The following is a 24986-nucleotide window of genomic DNA, read 5'->3' as shown; positions in this document are numbered from 1 at the left end:
CTTCTTTGGACTCCTAAAAAATACAAAAATATTTGATAGGTCATTACTAATGTCAGTCTTTCAGGAAAAATCCAGCTTTTTATACAGCCTGTTAGGTGGGCAGGATTACATACTTTGCTGCTGCTGACTGGAGGTGTGCCAGCAGTAAAATTTATGAAGATGGGAGGTAATTTTCTTAGTGATAAAAGGTGTCTTGTCTTACAGAGCTATATGAAGGTTGGTGGTGATGAATTGGTTAGGAGGCAGAGGGAGAACACTGCAGATGGCTAAGCTAGTTTTTACCCTGCATATCCCTCAGAGTATTTTAGTGACTGTGTATACCAGATCGTTCTTGCTTTTACCTTTGTTGTAGGACAGTATTATCCTTTTCCTTATTAGAAGGAGTTAGAAAGAGCTGAACAAAATAATATTAAATGATGTATTGACTTGAGCTACAAGAAGCAGTGGGAACAGTAGAAATAAGAACAGAGATATTTGGAAGGTTTGAGGGAGAGCTTAAAAAACTGGTGGCAAAACGGAGCAGCAGATAACTTCCTTTGAAGAACTACCATAATGTATTTAACCTGCTAGAATAGGACTTCAAAAGAAAGCTTCATTTATCTTTCTGATAGCATTTTCTCAAAGTAACAGGAATAATTATTTTCTGCTCACATGTATAATGGTGCTTTGGAAAAGATAATTCTTCCACTGCCTCTGTCTGAAATATCCCTCTGTGACCACTACTATACTGCTGGCTACTAAAATTGCCCAGTAGGGGAAGCAATCCAGTGTTTTATTAATAGAAAAGCCTGCTTTCATCACATTCCCCTGTGCTTGCCAGTGAATAAAGATAATCAAATTTAATTAAAGAAAAATATGTGACTGTTACAAGATTAATAAGAATTCTGAGATGACTGTGCTGTCTCTGTGACTTAGCCAAATACAAATAAATCTCAAAGCCATTAATTATTTGAGTCAATATCAATGCCCAGTACTGAAATTAAATACTGACAGACTGGAACCCAGGAAAAAATTCACATTCATTCCAGCGACCAGAGGTTTCACGAAATATTTACTCAAAATGTCTGTTCTGTCATCCCAAAGCTAGAATAAGGCAGTGAATTAGAGATCCCAGGTTTGCCTTATTCTTTTATGGGCAAAGCAGGGATGCTATCTATAGGATGCTTAAAGGCTTGAAAATCTGTTGTAAGAAAAAATAAAACAACATTTACTTCGCTTTGGATACTTGATTCCTTTTTTGCCTTGGAAATCTGTGGCTGCCATCTTTCACTTCTGTCAGGATTGTTTATTAATTGGCCAGATCCACTGGAAAGCAGTTCCAAGCATTCTGGGGACCAGACATGCTGCTTCAGTTATGTTTCCAGCTCCTGCTGACCTACAAGATTATGGACTTGAAATGGGAATTGAACTTAGGTCTCCCACTTGGCAGCACAAAGCATGACATTTGACTTAACACAAAGACCATGCTTTAAAGGTTAAAACCAAACATCTAAGTAAGGAGCAGCTACTGAGAAGGTTGCTTGTATGAAGGTCCTGATGATCTCATTTTTGTAAAAACAGCTTTAATATTTGCATGGCAAATATCAAGACCTTTATAAAAATCTTTTAAGAAGAAAAGAACAGCACTTCACTGACTGAAAAACTACTTCAAAAGGGAAAAAACCCACAACTTACTATTATTTACTAATTGTACTGAAATTTTAATTAAATTGTGAGATTGCCCTGATAGAGCCACTTTCTTAAAGCAAGAAGACCTGTTTGTTAGTATGGTTTAGCAGTTAAATGAAAACGTCCCTCACTATGAAAAGCACCACTGTTTTCTGACCTAATTAATTATATATTCCAATCAATATGATCGATGACAAGAGACGTCAGCCTAAAGTGTTAACAAGCTTTGAAACTTTAACCCTGTTCACACAGACCTGACTTCAGCAGTGAGCCTCAGTGAGGTAAGTGGACCCAGCAGAGAGCATCTGTTAAGGAGTCCATGGACTGGTTCTCCCCTTTGCACAACGAAGGGCACGGGGAAATGTTGTGCCAGCAAGTGGCTGCTGACTCTGCTGGATGACCCCCAGAATTTTGCATGCACAGGCTGTGAGGGCACAAAAGCCCAGAGTTTCCTGTGTTCGGGGTCCTTCCTCAGAGGCACCCAGCTGAAGCTGTTCTTTTGTTGTTGCACCATGATTAGGTTATTTTAAGGATCAAGACTCTGGTATGGGAAGCAGGCGGTTGCACTGGTAAGGAAGCCTGGTCTGACCGCGTGAGTGTGGGGTCCCAGCTCAGGTGCTGCGAGTGTGACTGCCAGAATGGCTCATGGATGGTCAGACAGGGAAGTTTCCTCAAAAACATCCTAAAATCTCAAAAATATTCTATGGTACTCTGCTCATGGATAATTAAGACCTTGTTTTCTGCCACATTAACTGTAATCTTGCTACTAATGATTTCTATTGTACATAAATACTTCATAGCTTTATTTCCTAGATACAGGAAGTCTGGGAATTATGGACTTTTGGGTCCATGATTACTGGGTTTATGGACTTTTGATTTCAAATGAAATAAATCTTGGCCAGTTGAAAAGGTGCTAGAAACATCACCATCACTGGAAATTTTACATACAGCTAGGTGACAGAAGCATCAAAGATGATATGTCTGCAGCACTGTCCTCTTTGGAAGTGTATTTTCATATTGGTGATGGTTTTTAAATTTCTTGAAATGCTTTGTATTTACCTGTTTTCCTTTAAAATAGCATCTGGGACTGACTTAACAGGACATGGGTTGCAGATAATGACCGCTTTCTCTGTAGGATTACTAATGCCATGAAGAACAAGGTGCGAGCCACTGAATTGTAATTTACGCTGTGCTGTAGCTGTGCATGGAGCTGTACTGAAAAGAGAAAATGGGGTTAGGCTTTTGTTTGTTTTTGACTGTTTCTGGCTAAGCAGTGTGACGTGAAAGCTTCTCCAGTTCTCATTCTTTTCCAGGAGGATCTGTGCAGTATGAAGAGAGAAACCAGATGAAGGTTAGGCTGTCCTAGGGTCTGTTGCCTTGCTGTGGGGGTTAGGATTGGAAGCTGTTTTCATTTGGAAAGGAACCTGGATTTTTTAGGGACCCTACTCGCAATAGACTTTTATAAAAGGAGACTGTGCGACCGCACTGCCTGGGAAGAAGTATCCTTTCTTTCCCTATGAAGCACAATCAGGACCACAGGCTGTGGGCATTGCTTCCTGCTGCACATAGTTTGTGTTTTCAGAATCTACTGTGCCTTCTGAACTGGTGGTTGTTGGTGTTTTGGTTTTTTTATTTAAATTTGCATCTGTATTCCCATTGCTAAATTGCAAACTGAAAAAAAATATGCAAACCATGTCTGAGTGTGCTCGTGCTCTGTAACTATCAATGCAAACAGAAATGAGGACTGAGATAAGTTGAATCCATAAGAACTTTTGTCATGCAATCGCAGCATAAGCTTTCCTCAGGCAGTGAAATGAAGCAGCAGGGAGCCCTTTTGCTGCTGCCGGCTGACTCGCTGCATCAAAGTTTGATGATGCTCCGACGAAGCTCCACAGGGAATGTGAAAAAGAATCGCAATTTTCACGGCCGAAGCACAGCTCTGCGTTTGTGGAAGTGCGCCTGTAACCAAAGCCCAGTAGCTGCTGGTTCAGCCAGCCGGCTGTGTGAGGGCAGGTGATCGCCCTTATTTAGCAGTACCACTGCCCACATGATGAGAAAATGGTGGAGGATCTGTATTCCTTGTAAACTGCTAGGGAACGAGGGATGCTGAAGCGCAGCAGTGAAGCATCTTTACTATTTTTGCAGTAGAGAGGCCTTTTCAAGTCTTCAGAAGGTAAGTGTCTCTTGTCTCTTGGCTCGGAGCGACAGATGTGCAGAAGATTTTCTGATTAATGGCTCTTTATTGCAGTTACTTTAGACAGAAAAAGGGTAAATGTTAGTCAGCATGATGCAAAGCACTCCGGACCTCATTACTGAAAACAGGGCAGCTGTATTTTAATTCTGTTGCAGCTCTTTATGAGAGAAGCTTACATCAGTTCAGAAGGATTTCTTTTGTCTGAGCACAGGCATGGTATTTATAATTAGGAAACAAAACTTCACTGCACAGTCACCTAATGTGCTGGATTATTTTCAGCTTTTTTGCCTAGCTCTGAGGATACAATGGGCAAAAAGGGATGAAAGGGCATTGCCAGCATATATCTTGTTTTAAAAGTGTTTAATTACTGGTAGCTCCACTGTTTTTGACAGCTCTCATTGTAGGCTGCTTGGCATTATAGTTTCAGGGTTTTTTTCCCTATCAACTGAAGCATATGATTTTTGAATTTTTTGCAGTGTCCTCTTAAAATGTTGCAGTGAACAGTATATGTAATTTTTGAAGGTTAAAGCTGATGAAGGATGCAGCTGTAATCTCAATGGTAAGAGATTAAATTACTGCAAAAGTTGGTTTATGCAGGCAGTAATTTTTTTTAATTAATTATAGGAGCTTGATTCAGCTCATTCAGTTACTTGCTTTTTTGTCTGTGATGAAGGAATGAAAATATTCCTCAGTTCCAAGTATGGTAAGTGCATAAATGATAGTGATGATAGTAGTATACAGGCGGCATTGAAATATATAGAATGTAAAAATATTGGCTACTTAAAGGAACATTGAAAGGAAATGTATGCAAGCTTGTTTCTTTCTGCAGCCAGAATTCTTCTAAGGGGACTGGGGAAGGGAAGGATGGACAGGCAGAGATGTAATTTCTGGATTTATGTATATTTACTTGGAAAGCAAATCTGTTTTGGGAAAGGGAGGATGCACACAGCTCTAGCAGCACTATCAGAAGGCATTAAAATAACTGTGGAGGTCAGAGCAGGGAACAATGCACACTTATTCTTACCCTGCCAAACATTTCTTTCTTCCAGGGCTGCCATGTTCATTCTTTCACTCTCAGCTGCTCTTCACTGATATCTTATGTGGGGTAGGGATGTACAAAGATCTAAAATAGCCTTTTCTTTCCTGGCCTTGATTAGTCTGGTTTTTTATTTTGCTTTGCATAAATCTGGATAGTAGAAAATCCATGTAGTTAGAGACAAATCTAGTTTTTGCATACATTCACTACTTTTAAAAACTTAGATCCTGCTGCAAGCGGTCTGTTGCAGTTTTGTGGCATCTCTCTATAGAATTCAGCAATAATAGAACAGTGTTATTTACAGCTTGTAATGTATCTGTAGGAAAAGGCATATGAAAAGAAAGCCATTTTAAAGCCCCAGTCCTTGTTTGGGCAAAAGTTACAACTGGCAAACTTAATAAGAGACAACGTGTACATGAGAATATGTTTTTGAAAGCATCTGTGACTATTGATAAGGCTTTTTTTTTATCACTGTAGTGTCTTCAGGATTGGGGACACTTCCTATCATGTCCTGTATAAATATCCAGAAAATGACAGTGCTACTGCAACAACAAATAATACTGAGGCAGGGGAAGGTGGGAGTGACATTCCAGTTGCTTGACAGATTTCATAGTTTATCTACTTTGTTTTTCCTTTGGACATTGAAGGAAGTGGTTTAGCTGTTACAGGATTTTAAGAATTAACTCATTATTGGTTCTTAGTATATCTTGTAGTTTGTGGTCTTATCTACAGCCTTGCACCTATGAAAAACCTATAAGAGCAGCAGATGGGACTTCTTTATTTTAGGCTAACAGATGAAACATGACTGTGTCCTACACACTGGCAGCAGACTCTAAAGAGCTGTCTGCTGAACAGTAGCCCAGCAGAATACACCATTGCCTGCTTGTAGAAAGTAGAGCATGTAGCTAACCTTGCCCATGTCTTTCCCTAGCTGTAATATGTAAGTGCCATGTGGAGGAAGGAGGAGCCCCATTTTCTCTCCTCCTGAATATTACTTACTCGGTCTGGCATTTCCTGTCACTCTGACTCTTTCACATCATTTTTGCTATGACTGACATTACTCCTCTTTCCCACACTTGGGCTGGTTTTTATCTTCCTACTGCTTCTTGTGGCACTTCCAACTCATTGACAGAGTTCTGCTTCTGATAACTGGTGGCTTTCTGCATCTCCCATGTCTCTTTGCACATGCCTTTTAGGCCTGCCAGCTGCAGGGTCTAACAATCTTTCCTGCTCTTAAAACCCCTTGCCAGAGCAGGCTGCAGGCTTGCATGTTTTCCAGTTTTACTGCTTCTGTAGACTCTTGATTAGGAGTCTTCCTTGGCTCATGTTTGGGACTTCTCTATTTTTCCCAAGCTGATAACTTCCCAGTATAGATGGGACTTAATTTCAGTTACCAATTTACACCCAATAAGATATTTCCATTTTAATTTTCTGGCTAAAATTCCCACTCCATATTCTGCATTGTCACTTAAATTCCCCTACTGTTTATTGCATCTCCAGCAACTGCAGCTTTAAGAGGCGCTAAACTTTGACATTATCACCTTTTCAGAGCTTTTTCTTTAAGTCAAGGTAGCCAAGACAGGGAAAATGTAGCTGTTGGTTATTCCTAAATTTGTAGTAGGTCAGCTAGGAATCTAAATTATAATAACATTGAACACTATATAAGTTGTGAAATCATTGATACAGTAACGTGGAAAACATGGAAAGGTAGACATTTGGCGGTACAGTGACACAGATGTGAGAAAAGAAGGCAGAATTTCACAATATTTAAGATACTGAGGAAATAGAAATATTTGGGCGATAGGGAATGAGATGATAAATAGGACTAGAGAAAAGGAGTATGAGGAGAGGAAAAGATAGAAGTCATACAATATTTAAAAAAAAAAATTTGCCATGTATCTTTTCCTGTCTATCAACATATTGTCCAAAAGCTGAGCTTGAAATAAGAAGAGTGTTAGAAAAATACTAATGCTTTAATGGATGGATGAAAATGTATGTCTTGATGTTAAGTGAATTCTTGTAATTAGCAGCTCTAAAAGTCATTATCACGTTTTACCACGTGGGCAGGTCATACTTCACCTGTTGTAAGATGGTTTGTTGAAGCATTTTGTTCCAGCCTAGTTTAGGATGGTAATAAGTATCATCAGCACTGTACATGTTGTCATCTGGACATGCAGAGAAACAAGTCCATTAAAGCAATGCAAGAAATTGCCAATATTACAGAAAAAAGCAAGTGGTAAAGAGAAATAGCCACTGAAGTTCAGGTACTAGCTCAGTTTCAGAATTAATGGTTATGAATAATGGTTAAGAGCAGTGTGAGGCATTTTAGCATGTTTTCATTTGGAAGGGATTTTCCACAAGTCCAGTGGAGAATAGACAAGTCCAGTGTCTATTAAAACTTTCTAAAGATTTTTTGGCTTCTGATCCTGTAACCTCACCTCTGTTAACTACTCTCAAATCATTAGCATACTTCCTGAAAGTGCAGATGGCTGCACTGGGTAGAAGGTGCACCCTGCTTTTTCAAGTGCTTCTGATAAGCCAGTTGCATCTTTTGAAGCTGCAGGTATTCTGATGGTTGGTCCTGACAGCACAGTATGACAGGAAAATGGTCACTGTGAGCCACACATTCAGGAAGAGAAACTGGTTTAAAAGTTAGGAAAACTAAAACTGAGTTTTCTCAGGGAATAATTAATCACTCAATGAGAATAGAAGGTAGGAATCACATCCCTGGCATCTTAATAAATTTTAAAAATATAATTTAAAAAGAATATGTATTTTCAGGTTATATTTATGGATCTTTTGAACCAGATTGTTTTAATTTCTACTTTCTCTGCTAGCATTACCATGTTGCATTTGTAATGCTTGTTCAAGAGTGATTGTTGATTAACAATCAACACATATAAATATGTGGAATATTATCTGTAGAATACTAACAGCATCTATTAAGAGATCAGAAACGTGCTTTCTAAATGCTAATACTGCTTTGAACCTACACAGCACATTGCGGACCTTGTGATCTTTCAATATCGATGGAGGAGCACCCATAAACTCCCCAACTTTGTATTGTTAATTCTGACTTTCCATGGTTTCAGTAAAGAGCAGTAAGGAGCAATGATCTAGGCACCTAACAGAGAACAACCCCTGCTCTTAGGACAAAACTGTGTGGTGGTATACAAGTGCAATGCTACACAAAGAAATAGGTGGTAAGTGACATGTTACTTCTGCCTTAGAATTTGTTACTCTCTGCTTTTGCACACAGAATATTGTCTGAAGAGAATATTATTAAAATGGTAATATTAGTAACTTAACAGGTTCTACATTTCTCTGTAAGAGGCATAGTTGGAGACAGTGCTATTATATGGATGCATACAGTGGTTCCAAAAGCACCACCCTAAAGAATTTTCTCCTGTCCATGTTCGTGCCATGAAGTTGTTATGTGGTTTTGGAGACTCTGGGATCTGCTGCCAGCAGCATCAGTCTGGCTTGCATTTCTAAGTCCCCATTTCAGCAACACATCTAGGTTTGGAACTTCAATTTCCCTCATTTTATATAATGATGCATTTTTATTTCATGTGTCTGGAAGTCATGTATAATTGGAAGAAGGCTGGAGCCCTGGATCTCTTCCATAGGCCTTCGTGATCCATGGGCATGTACATAAGGTTGATGAAATAGCCTAGTGAAGTCCACTATCCTTGTTACTTGGATTTGTCCCTTCATGTCTCTCTGCATCCCTCCATGTCTTTTCCTGTTTTTCTTGTGCTGTGACACAGGGAGGGAGTTGGCAAAGGGTCAGGACAGACACCGTGTGCCTGCCTAGCAGCAGTGAAAGCAGCAGCATATGTTTAAGAATAGCAACTTTTTTTTGGCAGTCTTAAGCTGATATGAGGAGCCAGGAGAGCCTGCCACTATGACAGGCTTTCTGGAATAAAATGAGGCTTATAGTATAAGTTAAAAAAGAGGAGCAAGGGAAAAGATGAGTAGATAAACAAATACTAAACAATGAATTTGATTGGAGACTAGGAAATATTTTAATAAAGAATAGTTGAAAATGTATTCAGTGGCTCTAAGTGAGAATTTTAGCATGTTTTTTAATCTTGTGGCTGTGTAATGATTTTTCTACAGAAAGAATATTGCCTGTTACTGTTATGCCTGACTTTTTCATTCAGCTCCCATGCTGAAAATGGAGCAAAATGTTAGTACATGAAAACTGAAGTATAAAAACCAAAGAACTTATGATTTTTTGCTAATATTTAGCAATGGCTTATTCTGTGGCTTTCATAAATGACATATATTTCTGTAAAATATGATTATGAGCATGTAATCTACTAGGAAGCAAGCAGAGTGACAATGATGAATTAGCATCTGCACAGATGTTTGATGAATAAATCTTTTGGCTCAAACAAACCACCACAGCTTTTTTATTTTCTTTTCCTTTTCATACAGATGTGGGAATAAAAGTCTCATGCTATGCATAAATTATAGTGCTCAATCTATGGATTTTTCCTAAACTAATTTGTGATTAAGAGCTACAAAATAAATAGCAAGAGAAACACCGTTAATTTCTAACATATGGTTGCTAAATTCAGGTCTTGGGAGGTTATAAAATTAATCCATTTTTACAAGTCACCTGTATACAGTATAATTATTTTACGCAGCTGTGAGTAAAAGTAATTACTTTTTTATAGTCTCGGATATCCTGGAGTGGATTCCTTCCAATACACTCTTTTTCTTGGTATATGGATAGAGCTGAAGCATAATCTCTGACTGAATCTTGCACAGTGCATGTCACTTTGCATACTCTTCTACAGTTTAGGGATCATTAATTCTGCTGAACCTAAAAAAAAATCACACTGCAGTCTCTTTTATCTCTGAATAGGTATCTGCATAAATTCTTTTTTATTGTCTGGAAGTTTTGTAGCAGGGGACTAGTTACAGGAAGTGATTTTGGTTTTAGTGGGTACATAGGCTAATGGATTTCTTCATCTCTTAGTGCGCAATCCATTTAGGTTTTTGGGGACTAATGTTCTTGCTTTCTTTCTCTGTTTCTTCCTGTGTATTTTCATCAAAGCTTCTTCACACTAAAGCCCACTATTTTGTCAGCTGTTATTTCTGAAATTCTCGATTCTGAAACACTGAATCTCCTTTTGGCTGTAGACACAGTTGATACTGAAGTATGTTCAACATTTCTCTGACTTTGCAGAACACTGCTACCTGTGTAACCTGGACAATAAGCATCAAAACTCAAACACATGCAGATTATATTAGGATTTCTTATTAGTCCAGTAGCGTTAAAGGTCTTGGAAGTAACAAATCTCAGTTATAACAGTTTATGGAGTTACATCTACAACTGGAAGATGATGGACAGACTGACTTTCTTCTCCGTGCACTCCAAGTAGTAAAAGTAGGAAGTAGACATTTGCTGTTCTTTTTAAAAATGCTGTTGTAGTGATGGTCTGAACAGAAATGGTGGAGAAATTACAAGCCATAGTTGTGGAATCTGTGAAAGAACGGAAAGATGTGCTGTTTGGATGTAAATGTGAAACAGCAAAACAGGTGGTTTTTTTTAAATGAAATAATATGTCAAGTGTTAAATTGTGCTAACAGAATGGGTTTTGCTGTGCTTTTATATGAAGTGAGATGAATGTTGGAGTAATGTCCTGGTTTTGACTGGCATAGAGTTCATTTTTCCTCAGCTGGTGCAGTGCTGTGTTTTGGATTCAGTATGAGAGCAATGTTGATAACACACTGATGTTTTAGTTGCTGCTAAGTAATGTTTACCCTAAGTCAAGGACAGTTTTGGTGTCTCATGACCTGCAAGCAAGCAGGTGCACAGGAAGCCAGGAGGAAGCATAGCTGGAGCAGCTGACCCAAGCTGATCACAGAATATCATGCCTGGTGTATAATCTGGGGAGTTACCAAGCAAAAGGGGGACCGATCGCGGCGCAGGGATGGAGTTTGGCATGGCTTGGTGAGTGTTGAGCAATTGTATTGTTCCTCACTGAAATCCTAAGGCTAACTTTGTATTCTCCACTCCATCCCACTGGGCTGGGGGAAAGTGGATGAGTGTCTGTGAGGTACTTATTTGCCAGCTCAGCTTAAACCATGACAGGTCGCTACAGAGATGGGTGATGGCAAAGCACACCTTGTAAATCATGTATTTGGTAACATATTTATCTGCATTTCTATAATTGTAAACTGAAGAGGAATGAAGCAATTAAGAAAACATTTTGCATAAACATATCCTTGATGTAAATTGCAGTTTGTGGAGTGTTTGAACAATTGCTTTAGGTTCTTCTAAGGCTTTTTACTGCTTCTTAATAGGAAGGAATTCTTGTTTTGTCTGAAAGAAGTTAGACATCTTCCAGATGGGGTGATCAAAATTATGTGAGACCCATCAAGCAGGCCAGAGATGGCTTTACACAAGATACTGCATACTCTGGCAAAACACTTAACCCTCCTTAATGCTAAGGCACTTTCAGACAAAGCTGTGCTGAGACTCAGTAGGCAGGCATTACTCGATAAATACCAAGGGCTTTTTCATACCTTCCAAGGAAAATACTCTCATATCCAGTCCCTCGAACTCTCCTTTCTATTTTCCTGGGCTCAGTACTTGCATAATGGTGGTGTCACAGGGTGGGGATGGGATGGGTTCAAAGGAGAAGAACTTTGTTCTGGCTGTGTGCTGCAAAAGTGACTCAATGAGTTTAAGTTCCCCTACTTGTTTTTGTACTTAAAATTTCACTTCCTGCATTATTCTTCAATGCAGCTCAATTTTTCTGCAAAATTAGTGAGAAAGTGGGCTATCAGCAGGATGCTTACTTCATCCAAAACCAGGGTATACCTGCATAAGGTGTGGAATTTGAGAAGATGAAAAAAGTCTGAATGTCTAGCCTGCACTGCACTTCATATCCCCTCTTCACATTTAGTATCCAAACCAAGCATATATTAGTATGCACAAAGGTGATTTCATCCATGTCATTTCTTTGACTCATCATGTTTTGAAACTTTATTAAAAAACTTCTGACATCTTGTGAAAATTTAAGAATAAAATTATTTCTCTGTGTAAAGGGAACAGGAGGAAACATGATTTTCTTATCTAGGAAAAGTGCCTGGCAATTGTGGGATCCACTTCAGATTAAACATCTGCAATGATGAGTAAAGAAAATGAGAAAATGTATACATTTTGAAGTCCAGCTGGTGAATAAATTGTGGTGACAGTCACAACTGGATTAATGTTGATCTCTTTTGCACATTGTATGTATTTATTCAGAGCAGTGCATTGGAAGCATATCTTGTTTTAGACTAAAGAAATTAACTTCTTGATAATAATAGCTGCAGAGCAACTTGGGAAACTGGTGATAGATCACAGATGACACAAGGGTGAGGCAACACAGCCCATAGGGATTATGACATATTGCTGTGAATATTCAAAACTGGTCTTTCCAAAATAGCAGAATGCTGCTGTACCTAGAAAAGTCAGGAAGGAAAACTTTAATTTTGAGAAATACTGATTTGAGAGGGCATTAAGAATTATTTAAAGATTATTAACTTATTGAGTTGTAAGAATGTCTGAACCAAAGAAAAAGCAAGGAAAGTATTTCAGCCTCCTGCCTCTCCTCCTTTCAAATGAATTTGGTATCTGTCTCTGTTCCACCTTTGAGAAACGAGGGGGGTTCAGCTGCTTCTGAGCAAGATCATAGACCTGAATATCAGAGCAAATAATCAGTAACTTGATTCCCAGTGCAGCTGATCCTTAAATGACTGGTCTGTGTACAACATAAAAGAAGTCATTTATGACACAAAAAACCTTAATTGACTTTGACCTCTGTTCCAAGATCCGTTTTTTATCAATCCAGTAAATCATACCTGATTAGAATAGGCTTTCTAAAGTAACTTAATTTATTTCTTCAGTAGAAGCATTGATTAAAAGGGGATTTAAAAAATATCTGTCCTTAATATTTTTGTCCACATCATCCATGTTATAAGCTGCACCCTTATGGCAAGGCAAAGAATTTTATAAGCCAGAATTTTGAAAGCATGTGAAGTAGTCTGTGGGAAAGGAAGAGGAGGTAGTTGCCTATTTTAAAGTTTCTGGAGTCTGACTTCCATTGCTAGGGTTCCTGCTGAGGTCTGTTGAGAGCTTCTGCTCTGCAAGGTGCTGAGCTGCTCAGCATAACATGCTCTCAAAATCCATCAGAAAATGTGAAGCAGTGTCTATAGAAAAAAAATCTTCATCCATATCCTACTCATTCTCTTAGTGACAGCAATTCTGAAGCCATATGTTGGGGCACAGTATCAGAGACATTTAAGTACAATTTTAAATGTGCCTATACTGCCCATTAATTTTTGAGTGAAATATTGAACTTTCCCTGAACTGAAGGTGTGTGTGTCTGGCAAGGAATCTTTAATGTCTTTGGGTAAAGCACAAAGGATTTTGAAAAATAAGACTAGCTCCCAAGGCAGACTTTCTCTTCTCCAAAAAGCCTGTTGCCTGGTTTTGACAGTACATAAGAACCTGACACAATTGAAAAAAAAAAAAAAAAACCAAACCAAAAAAACCCCCAGGAAACCTAATCTCTGCTAAAAAGCTTCTGAAAGGCAATAGCATTGTATGTAATTGAAGATAAAATGGAGAACCTTGTGTCAGCAACTGCTTTTGGCAATTGGACTTTTCAAATGCCTGCTTTGACCCAGCTCTTGTAGGACCAGAGAGTCTTATGTTCCAAATTTAATAACCCAATATGAACAGTACAGATTTTTGACATTAAAAACACTATGTCAGCAAAATAAAGTTAGAAATTCTCCAACAAATTCTGATGCTGTTTAACTGTAATCCAGTAGTAGGGATATTTTTTGAGTTATACTGCTTGTAGCTGAATTTTATAAAAAATTCAAACACGCGTTTCACATGCAGCTTTTAATACCTAGAAATATACTGTTCTTCACAAATATGATAAAAAATTCTGGTTTAACTCAGCTGCAGTAGTCCCATTGAAAGCAGAAAAATACTTCAAAATTTTGTTGTGAAAGTGCAAGGGACCCTAGAGAAAGCGACAATACCAACACAAGTACATATGTGTTGGAAAAAAAATAAAAAGAGGATGCCACAGGGAGAAAAGCAGTCTTGAGGCAGTCCTAGAAACATCATGATTTAGGATAATTCTGTTTTGGACATTGCAAAAACGTTAAGCAGCTCTAGATTTGTAAATTACTTACTTGTGGGAAATTGCTTTCTTTCAGATTATAATTGTCACTGTTTCTGTAGGCATAGAGTATATAAAACTCAGTCATACTCTTTTCATACAGAGGAAAATATGAACTTCATTCTTAAACAAATTTTTTGTTTTATACAGAGAAAAGTGTCTCTCTTTTTAATACAGAAAGCCTGAAATTTCACTGTCCTGCTCTACCTTCCTCTTCACACAGCTTTGAATATTTCCTTTCAAATAATTTCCTCCAGTAATTTCCAAAGGTTGTGCAGGTAAGGAATTGCCCTTTGGTCTGATAAAGCTGTAAGAAATACCACAAATTAATTGTTTGAATGACAGTAAAAAAATTCTTTTTTTTCAATCAAAATATAAACCCTTCAGTACCCATAAGTCATCATCTGACTAATCCTGAGCTGGTTTAATTGAAGAACTCTTCATTGGGGTTTTTTTTGTGTTTTTTTTTTTTTTTTAATTTTATTTGAAAGGTTAATATAGCCCCACATAAAATACATATATGAATTTAAAATGGGTTAGAAATATTCATACCCTCCCCACACCCTTTCCACTACAGCCAGCTGTTACTTACAGATCTTCTTTTTAATTAGCGTTTTTCTCTAGTTAGTTCAAATGAATGACTCAGACTTCATTACACATATTTTACTATGGATTGTATAAAAACCACCACCAAAAAAAAAAAAAAAAAAAAAAAAAAAAGCCAAAGACTCTAATGATTTATTTACATTATCTATGTAAGTTGTGGTGGTATTCAGTACTTCTGAATACAGATAATTGTACTGAGTATGGGGGAAAAAGGAACTGGTAATTTACGGGCAATTTGTGCCTTGATTTTATTCATGAAAAAGGATACTTTGATCAAATTCCTTCACTATTCTGTTGTGTATCCTAAGAGAAAGTGTTTCAAGCCTTCTTTGACAGTAATTAAACACATTCAAGAATTGATATGTTTTGTAAAAATCATTAAGCTGTTCATCTCTGTGTTTATGAAAGTCATACTATACAGTATGTGGGGATAAAATCAAAATTAATAAAATCAGTTTTTATTAAGATACAAGGCTTGGTTGTAAGCTGAGCAGCACAAACATGTCTGACCATAGTTTTAAACTGTGTTCTCTATGGTTTCATGGAAAATTCTGAGTTGACTAGTTTGTTGGGCTGTACTGGGAATTTGATCTCATGGGACTTGAAGTAAAGATCTTTTTCAACTTTAGGCACAGTAGAGCATTTGGCAGCCCTAAATATGCACATTTTTATATAATTTATATGAAATAACTAGAAATCACAGAAACTATACTCCTGCTTTGATACAGTGGTTGACCAAAGAGTCTTGTCTGGACAGAATCAAATAATGAGGGTAGTCCTCCTCATTGGAAAAGTGAAGGCAGGAAGAAACTGCAAGAGCTATAAGCCACACCTATTCAGATCTGTTCAGCTGAGTCACTTGAATCATTCAAAACACAGTTAGCTGTTGCTGTTGCAGGGAAAACTACCAGCTTTGATCTCATCACAGTTCTGTTGGTCAAAGTACTCTAAGAAGGGTCTGTTCTTCAGCTTTTGTGAGGAAAAAAAAAGAAAACACATTTTGTAACAGCAGTGCAGAATAAAATGCTACAAGTATTATGATAAAGTAAATGAAGCTTTCTTTTCATGCATTTGCAGATAGTTTTGTAGCTGTTAAAAGTGTCCTGAAAATGTGTAATGTTGTTTCCTATTTGCAGTTAAACCATTCTTCCAGCAATTATTTAGTGAAATATTTAAATAACAAGTAGATATAAAAATGGTTCAAGTCAACTTGTTTTCAAGTCAACGTTTAACTATCTTGGTTGCTATTTTCACCACTTAGTGCCTTTTCCTTTTCTTATGTATGTGGGTATGTCTGTAGGTATGTATGTATATTAAATGTAATTTCTAATATTTACTTACATAAAAGTGGGGTCTAGGTAAGATATTTGCAAAAATTTAATCTTTGAAGAAATGTGATGTAGTTTTGGTTCTCACTTTTTTACTTTCGGAACTTTTTCAGTGTGTCAGATTACCTGCATTAGTATTACTGGTTTGGGTCAGAATTACTGTAAGCTACACATGATATCAAAAAAGGGAAAACTTACTCATTTTTGCTATACAGTAATTGTGTATACAGTCATGAATATACTGTTTTACAAAGAGTAGCTGCAGCTCCTTGCAATGATGTCTCCCGTTCGCTTGATAACCAAAGACCAACTTCATTTGTGTAAAATGAGAAATATTGCTGCTTGCAGCATCAGTTTTGTAATCAGACTTCTGAACTGGCTATGTTGGAGGAAATTTCAGTTCTATATAGGATCTTGAGCTGTACATCTCTTTAAGATCATACTTTATATTTACCTCTCAGGTTGGTACAGGAGGATATGGGAATGGACATCCCCTTAGCTGAGGGTGTACTGAGCCCCAGTTCTACGGAGATGAGACCTGGTGAGAGAAGCTCTTGCTCATTTTCTTAATTGTATCTTTTTCCTGTGGCATTTAATTATGCAGTGAGAATGATATTTCTGTGCTGGTAAAGAATCAGTTCAGTGTTAAAAAGAAAAAAGCATTGAGTTTGCTTTATTTAGTCAATTTTCTTCTTCACTTGAGAAATGATAATTACAGTGTGACATTTTCTCTTGGGCATTGTTACCACTTGTTTAGTCCTTGGAAAGTTTTAATAGTCTGTAGTATTTATTTTGTAATTGACCGCTGTCTAAGTGAACTGCATTAGACAGAACAACTTGAAATGTGCCATACAAGGCAGAGGCAAGGAGCAAAAATATATCTAGCTCTCGTCTTGTTGAATAATGCTTATATTTAAGACTGATTAAGAGACTCAGAGATTTTTTTATTTATTACTGTATTGAGTAAGGTATTATATATTTAAAGCTAAAGATGTAAGTATCTGTAAATTAGCACTGAGTGCATAAAAAATATATTTACAATGGCTTTTAACTCATACAAATTTTACCATGACTCAGCAATGTCTTGATTCATAACTCAAGTGATTTGTATTTGCCCTTTAAACTCTTAAATATTGTGGGTCAGAGCATGTTCAAAACCTTTTTTTTTTTGATGGCTGCAAAAAAGTGAATGTGGGTTTACCATAGTTAAAGAGCTCTGAACTACATTTGCTGCTCCTGTAGATTTTTGTTTCATTTCATAAAACATTAATGCTAATATTTGTGTTTTGTGTTAGATGGTCTTAAATGTTATGGTGTTACTAGCATTGATCTGTCCGAGGGTGTTTAAAGTTAGTTTTCAAATACCTGAGAGATTAATTCTATGTGGAGTAGATAAAGTTCTTTTTCTTTTTCTTTTTTTTTTTTTCCTTTTATTCAGAACCTCCCAATTTGCTTGATCTTAATGGTTCCCAACCCAGAAGGATAAAGCTCACTGCTCCAAACATCAATCTGTCATTGGATCAGAGTGAAGGGTCTATATTGTCTGATGATAATTTGGATACACCCGATGAAATTGACATTAATGTAGATGACCTTGACACTCCTGATGAAGCTGACTCTTTTGAATACGCTGGACAAGGTAATATTCTAGATTGTAAATGTAGGGTTCATCAATGCTAGGCATCCAGGTATTTTTACTGTCTGCTATTTTTTTTATTCCTCCTGTGTAAAGTATTATCCTTCTGTTTATTCAGAGTGCAGAAAGAATTAGTTCAGCTGAATTAATAAAGTAAGAGCAGCTACCTAGGGAGAATGAAATTCCAAGACTTTCTTTGTCCAGTACCACAGGACTTGTCTGAAAACAACTGTTCAAGAAGGAGAGAGCAGGTAACTGTTGCTGTGGATAGTGCTGTAGCTAACTGCAGCTTCTTGCAGCTCTGGCCAGCTCTAGAGTACAGTTACATCAGTCATATTTAGGAATATAACTTTGTGGAAAATATGTTGGCTGCACCAAAGATCTTGCAGTATATAAGTGAGGTAGACGTAACGTGCTGAGAGGTCTTTTGTTAGGAAGAAAGGTCTGCTTTTTATTCCCATGGTTGGAAAGCTGACGTATGGAAGGTATGTGAATAGCATAATAAAGCTAGCTCAGATGATGATGGAAGAACAGAATTCCTTATTCCACTAATTTTAATGTCCTTTCTCAGCAGGGCTAGCTGTACAATACAGATGCACCCTGAAGTGTGTAATGGAAACGTCATTCTTTCTTCATGTATTAATGATTTTTTGTTGAAGAAATATGATGTAGAAGTTTTACTCAGTTTGCTTAGTTTCATGGTGTCCGAAATAGGGTGTTTCCTGTTCCTTGCTAGTACCTTATAAAACATAAACATGTAAGAACTGTAATTGCTGAGGTAAACACAAACGGATCACAAGCTATTTGAGGGGAAAACAAGTGTAAACATTTTACAGCCAAGAGCAGAAACTTTAAAAATTGATCAGTTCAAACTGAATTTTCCCATGCATTTATTTTCCCTAATGCTAGTGAGGTTTCTGCAAACAAGAACAGTTGCATTATTTTAAGTGATATTGCCAGAGAGGCACTGTTGTGTACTCAATCATGCATTAGCATCTCTAACGTTACTTCTCACGAGAAGGCTGATTTCCTTATGGATGCAGAGTGTGGTGATGAGTTGCTTGATAGTTAGAAGATTTTATAGTGAGGGTTAAAACTAACACGCACACACAGTCTCACATGCTTTCACTGTTGTGACCACCATGTGAGAGAAAATGTCTCTTGTCTGCAGTAGAGCAGACATTTCCTTTAAACCCCCAAGTAGTTAAATTCAGCTCCAGTGATTTTCATAGCAGTTGTATTGATGGCATTTCCTCCCATTTTCTACTTTCTAAATATGATGATTCATTCGGTTCTTAAAGTTAGACCAGTTTCTCCAAATGCTTAAGTGGAGAGCTCAGGGTCCCTCTGGTTTTGGTGACACATATATGGTTGTGTAGTTTTATTTCAGATAGTTAATAATAAAAATATCTTCCAATGAGATGAGCCATGAAAAGAATAGAAAAGACCAAAAAAAAGCCCCAACATTTTAACTAAATAAGCCAGCAATAAAAGAAGTTGGCTGTATGTAATGTTAATCTAATAGCTAAGATTATAGTTACAAGAACCAGTGCAGAATGGCTTATTTGCATGGTAAATAGCCTTTGTTATCTTTGTATTCCTGTACTCTACTATTAGCTGGTATGCACTCATCATGATGTTACCAGCAATCTCCCACATTCAATGTTTCTAACTGCTGCCAAACCCAGAAAAGTAAATACTGAGAAAAACATAGCTGCTGAGACCAGAAAGAACAGTGACTTTTGTCATGATCAGACTGTTGAAGGTCCCTTTGAACTACAAAAGACAACTGAGAAAAGCAAGACTCTTACCATGGTTCAGGAGTTCACCTCATCACTGAAAAATGCCTCTGTATTATAAGTTAATACTGAGACCCATTTTTTCAAATGAATGGTGAAGAACAATTATCACAACTGCAATATGCATGAAAGATGAGAGCAGAAATACTAAAGTACTTGTCTTGAACTAGCACCTGACTTGTTCAGAGATTGATTGATCAGTTTCATGGGGTGGGTGTTTTTAATCACTAATACCATACATTCCAACATTCCCTTTACAAGCCATGCTAGTTTCTGAAATGAGCTTTTTATTATTATTTATTTAGATGACATAAAAATTTCGTTTCTGAAAACCATATATGAGTATCAGTGAAGGCCTTTTCTCCAATCAGCATACTTATAAAGTACTAATAGTTATTATTTTTTCTGCATTTATTTATTTACTTTCTGAATTTCACACTGGTGCATCTTCCTCTGCAAAATCAACAGTCCAGGCAGTAAAGGAGAGCTACTTCATCAGGAAGAGGCAATCTAGTACCATTTCTATTAAAAAATAATTCATGTATCCAATTTCAACATTGTAAGTTTTATCAGGGTTTAGTAATTTTTTTATTTTCTTAAGTTTCACCAAACCAAAAAAAAAAAAAAGGAAAAAAAAAAAGAAAAAAAAAATCAAACCCCAAACACAATTTCAACATTGGTCAGCCATGTGTGTAGCCCAGCCTTTTTTTATTAAAGTTTGTTCCGCCAGCTACACTTCTCTGCCTCAGTCATGTTCTTTGTACTTGACAAGGAATCAGCTGACCAGACAGTCTTTATAGGCTGTGTTGATAATCCCATGTGTCTATTCTAAAAGTACCTGAGCTGCAAAATAGTGTCCTTGGAGACCCTTACAGGAATGGACTGCCCTGCAATGGCCTCTCAAAATTTGTATAACTTGACTATATGCATGTAGTTTTCATATTTCTACCAACAGTACCTTTGCAAAACTGACAACATAAAAAACTGCATTCAGATACCTGGGTTTGGAGGTAGTGGGGTTATGCATTTTGTAAGCTTATTTCCAGTGTCACAGAATACGTGGTATTTCAAAGCTGAATGGTGTTACTAAATATCATGAGGATTGTGCCCTGAGAAAGGCATAAATATATTCTTCAGTTCCTCAGTATATAATTTGCTGAGCAGCAACTGTTAAACCAATTTGAAGTACTATATTTGAAAAAACCCCACTTTTTGTCAGACTGTCCTTTTTTCCAACCTTAGATCTCCTCAAACTCATTTCGAGTTTTTAAGGAAAAAAAAGCTTGCATGGTCACACTATATTTGCACATGTATATATTTCTTGATTTTCCATCCCCGTTTCCACCATTAATACAATTTCATTTGAGTATGTTTTTAACTCCTTGGCTACTTAGTGAGGAAAGAGGTGAAATATTCCTCCTTTCTTTCACTTTCTTTCAGGATTCCATCAGGCAAGAACTAAGTACAGAATTGTTTATAGACTCAGATTTCATTGCACATGAGAGAATCTGCCTCAGAAAGGGGCACCTTCTGCCAGTATAATTCTGTAATAATATTTTGTATTCGGGACAGAAAATACAAGACAGGCAGCGGTAGAAATTCAGACTTTGTTAGTCCTATTGTTGCAATAAATATGTGCTCAACTATCTTTTTTAGAAGCTTTTTTGGTGGACTTAGAGAAACCTGGTGTTTGTAACAGATCTGGTGAAATTATTGGTAGGATTTATAGGAGAATTCAGTTTTACAAAGTAATAGTTTATTACATGTATGTATATGTGCCTGTAGCTTCTGTGTAAATATATGTGGTATACATACAGTATACTATCATATTCCTGTTTTCATAGGTAACTTTTTTAATTCTTATGATAAACTAGTGTGTTTTGAGGAGCAATATACTTTGATTTGTATGAGTGGTTCAAGAAGAAGCCTTAATCAGAGAGGCACATCTGTAGATAACCCAACACATACAAAGGTTTGAGGGCAGCTATGGAACATTGTGTTCTTTAGTTATTGTCAATTAAAATTGCTCCTTTGAGTTTATTCTTAATTCTCATAGATCTTGTTAGTATTTTCAAATAGAATACCTGCAGCTTTTTATGTACTCTTGTGTATGTCATTATGTATCTCACTCTATCTTTGTTTACTGTTATTTCACTTACTGACTTGCAATTCAAATTCTGTTCTTATGACTGCAGAGACAGAATAATGTTTTAGAAAGAACAGTTTACTTCAAATATAGGTCATTCTGCTCTAATTTATACAGTACTGTAAAAATACGGTTAATTTCAGTCATCCATCTCAAATGTATGTAGCAGCAAAAATATTTAGAGGTTTAACAGGAAGAGGTGATATATACAGTTCTCCTTTTCAGAAGAGCAGACTGCTGCTAAGGATGCTTCCCAGGAGGAGTCTGAATCAATCCCTGAGTACTCTGCTGAAGAGGAGCGAGAGGACAACAGGTTATGGAGAACGGTGGTTATTGGAGAACAAGAACAGAGAATTGATATGAAAGTCATTGAACCATACAAAAAGGTCATTTCACATGGAGGTAAGAGCAGCTGTAAGCATTTTTTAAATTGATGTAAAAAATTCACGCTTTATTGATCATGATTTATTTTTATTTTTGTTCCATTATCCTATTGACAAGGGGAGAGAAGATTTTATTTTTCAGCTTTGGTTGAAACCATCCAGGCTTTAAATTCAATGTGGCAATGACTAATAAGAATTTTAAATTTAAAGCTATTTTGGAAGCAGCATACTGGCACATATGTGTCAGGAACAATCTGGTCATTGCAGGGTAAAACTGTCTGGGACAAGAAAAAAAGCTTTTGACCTACAGCAAAATAAAATTTTGAAAACTTTATTTGGTGAATTTTGACAAAACCTTTTGTGTGAGGAAGTATAATGCTCTGTGATTTGCTGAATGATGTATGTGATTGCACAGATCTAAACAAGTAGAGTGGCAAAAGATAAAATATCCTTTTCCCTGGGGCTTCCATTCATATGGCTACTCACCTTATAATATTTTTCTGCCATTTATAGTTGTCAGCAGCATTTCACCAGGAACTGGTTTATGGGACTTCATACATAATTTGTTAATAATATTTAAATAACATATCAAAGACAACATTTAGAGTAGGAAAATGGCTCCATGTGCTTGCTATATTTTCTCATTTTCTTATCTGCTACCCAGCTTCCTCAGAGAATTTATAGTTTCAGTGTTACTAATACACTTATGAATAAATTAATTCAAATGGATAAGTATTGCTCTAAGTGCCTTTTCCTTGGTCTCAGCTTTGGATTATCTTTGGATTCTGTAATTTTGGGGGAAACTCTTTGCTATCTGTTAAGCAAGGTATTAGGTTAAGATGAGTTGTTTTATTCCTGCAAAAACTGAGACAGGCAGCGTAGCATCTCAGAGGTAAGATTTATGAATTTATATGAGGATGCTTTTGTCACAGTGTTGTTGATCTGCAGCATCAGTTAAAGATACTAAAATATTGAAGTTAAAATGTTTTCAGTGTTGAGCCTCTGTCTGGTAAAATTACATAAGTGAATGATGGTTAATTTTTACATTAAAAGCAGCTAAATGCTAGCCTACAGGTATTCATGGTGGCCAGTGTACTGAAGGTTTAACCAGAATTAATAAAGGATGTTTAGGCCTCCAAACAGGTATTTTTCTACTACAACATTACCATCAAAGTTCTATCAATGTGATGACACCTCAGACACAATGTAACAAACATACCCAGATGGCTTAATTTAGGAAACAAACACAAAATATTTTTGGGCCTTGCTAATGTTGTTTATTTATATATTTTTGTGTGCTGTAGACTAGTCAATATGCATTTGCAGGAAAAACTTGTATATTTCCTACTAGATGTTGAAGTTTATGTTTATATCAGCTTTTGTGAAAAATCGGTGTTTAATGGGAGACTATGTAATTCAGCTGACCTCTCAATATGAAATAATACTAGTTCAAATTTTACATATCTGATGTTTTGTTAGATCACTCAAATGTAAGATAAGGAGCATTTAGGTTTTTTTTTTACTTTTGAAAGGTTGTTTTGCTATTAGTCAATAGCATTAAGTTGTTGTAAAACAAAAAGTCTAAGATTTAACAATTTAAGTTTCAGCCTGCTGCTGGCTAAACTGCAATTTTTTCCTGGTATCTAGGCAAATCAAAGTTAAGGACTGGATTAAATTCTGCATTTATAAAGTGGCAGATTGAAGTCAAGGAAACAAAATCACATTGTTGCATCTAACGTGGAAAACTTCGGACAACTCGAACAGTTTCATACGGAAAGGGGCAGCAAGGCCCTTTGGCAGTACTTCAGTGTAGTGTTTAGAGGGCCAGTAGTCTTTTCTTTAATCTCAAGAATAATGGCAGTTTCTGACTAAAATTAGTCAATAGGAAGTCAAGTCAAGCATTTATTGATGATTCAAAGATCTACTGAACATTCCTGCCTACCAAATGACAGATAATAGCAAACACAGAATCTAGGTGGTAGCTACAAAATAGGAAAGGGGAGAGTAGCTTTGGCAGCCTAGGTTTGAGACTGTCTTCAATATGTGCTAATGAAGAAATCCTTTAGAGATCTTTTGCTTTGCTTAGGCTAACTGAGATTTTGGGCAAATGGCTTTTATTGGCTTTTAGTGATGAATTAAAATACACTTGTCCCTAGGGTGAACATTCCTTCTCTTCAAGCATGTGTGAGAAAAAGTGGCTTAGATTTATCTGTGGATTTTTCTTCTGTGTGTTGCTACTTAGCATCTGCACGTAATTGTTTTGCTTTCCATGAACTGCAAACTGTGCTGTGTAATTTAGTGGATACACCTGCCATAATGTGCTCTTACTGCCAAATTCCTGTGCCTGCCAGCTGGACAGATTGCTTTAGTATAAAGTCTTTTAAAATGTTATTAAATTTATGGAAGGAAAGAAATGTCCTCCCTATTTCCCTATTTGTAAACTGGAGGGGGAGAGAAATACTTTTTCTTGTTGTTGTTGAAACCCATCTAGCAGCCAAGCCCCACGCAGTCAGTCACTCACTCCCACATGGTGAATCAGAAGAGTAAGAACGAGTAAAGTCTGGGTTGAGATAAGAACAATTTAATACATAAAGCAAAACCTGTGCTCACAAGCAAAGCAAAACCAGAAATTCATTCACTCCTTCCCAAAGACAGGAAGGTATTCAGCCATCTCCAGGAGAGCAGGTCCTCATCACACAAAACACTTGAGAAGTTAAAGGCCATCACTCCAAATGTCCCCTCCTACTTCCTCCTTCTTCCTCTGCTGAGCATGATGCCATATGGTCTGGAATATCCCTGTAGTCAGTTGGAGTCAGCTGTCTTGGCAGTATCCCCTTCCCCTTCCAAGTTCTTGTGGATCCTCAGCCTGCTGTCGGAGTGGTGAGGGGCAGAATGAAAGGCAGAAAAAGTCTTGATGCATTGTGAACACTGCAGAGCAATAACAAAAACATCTCTATATTATCAGCCATCTGGTTTCAGTGCTAATC

At 37.0% G+C, this 24986-nt stretch overlaps 1 protein-coding gene across 1 annotated transcript in view; it reads left to right on the top strand.

The window, feature by feature from the left end:
• Positions 1 to 24986, top strand: part of PRUNE2 (prune homolog 2 with BCH domain) — a 130963-nt gene that overhangs the window by 87852 nt on the left and 18125 nt on the right. The window contains exons 10-12 of the mRNA XM_041396291.1: positions 16497 to 16576; positions 17474 to 17674; positions 21842 to 22018. Coding sequence (XP_041252225.1) covers positions 16497 to 16576; positions 17474 to 17674; positions 21842 to 22018 — 458 coding nt within the window. The remainder of the gene's footprint in view (positions 1 to 16496; positions 16577 to 17473; positions 17675 to 21841; positions 22019 to 24986) is intronic.

The sequence above is a fragment of the Onychostruthus taczanowskii genome, unplaced genomic scaffold (assembly GCF_017590055.1).
Source record: "Onychostruthus taczanowskii isolate IOZ18803 unplaced genomic scaffold, ASM1759005v1 scaffold129, whole genome shotgun sequence".
Classification (NCBI taxonomy): Eukaryota; Metazoa; Chordata; class Aves; order Passeriformes; family Passeridae; genus Onychostruthus; species Onychostruthus taczanowskii.
Note: the sequence above shows the minus strand (reverse complement) of the source record. Positions and strands in the feature narration are given on the sequence as shown.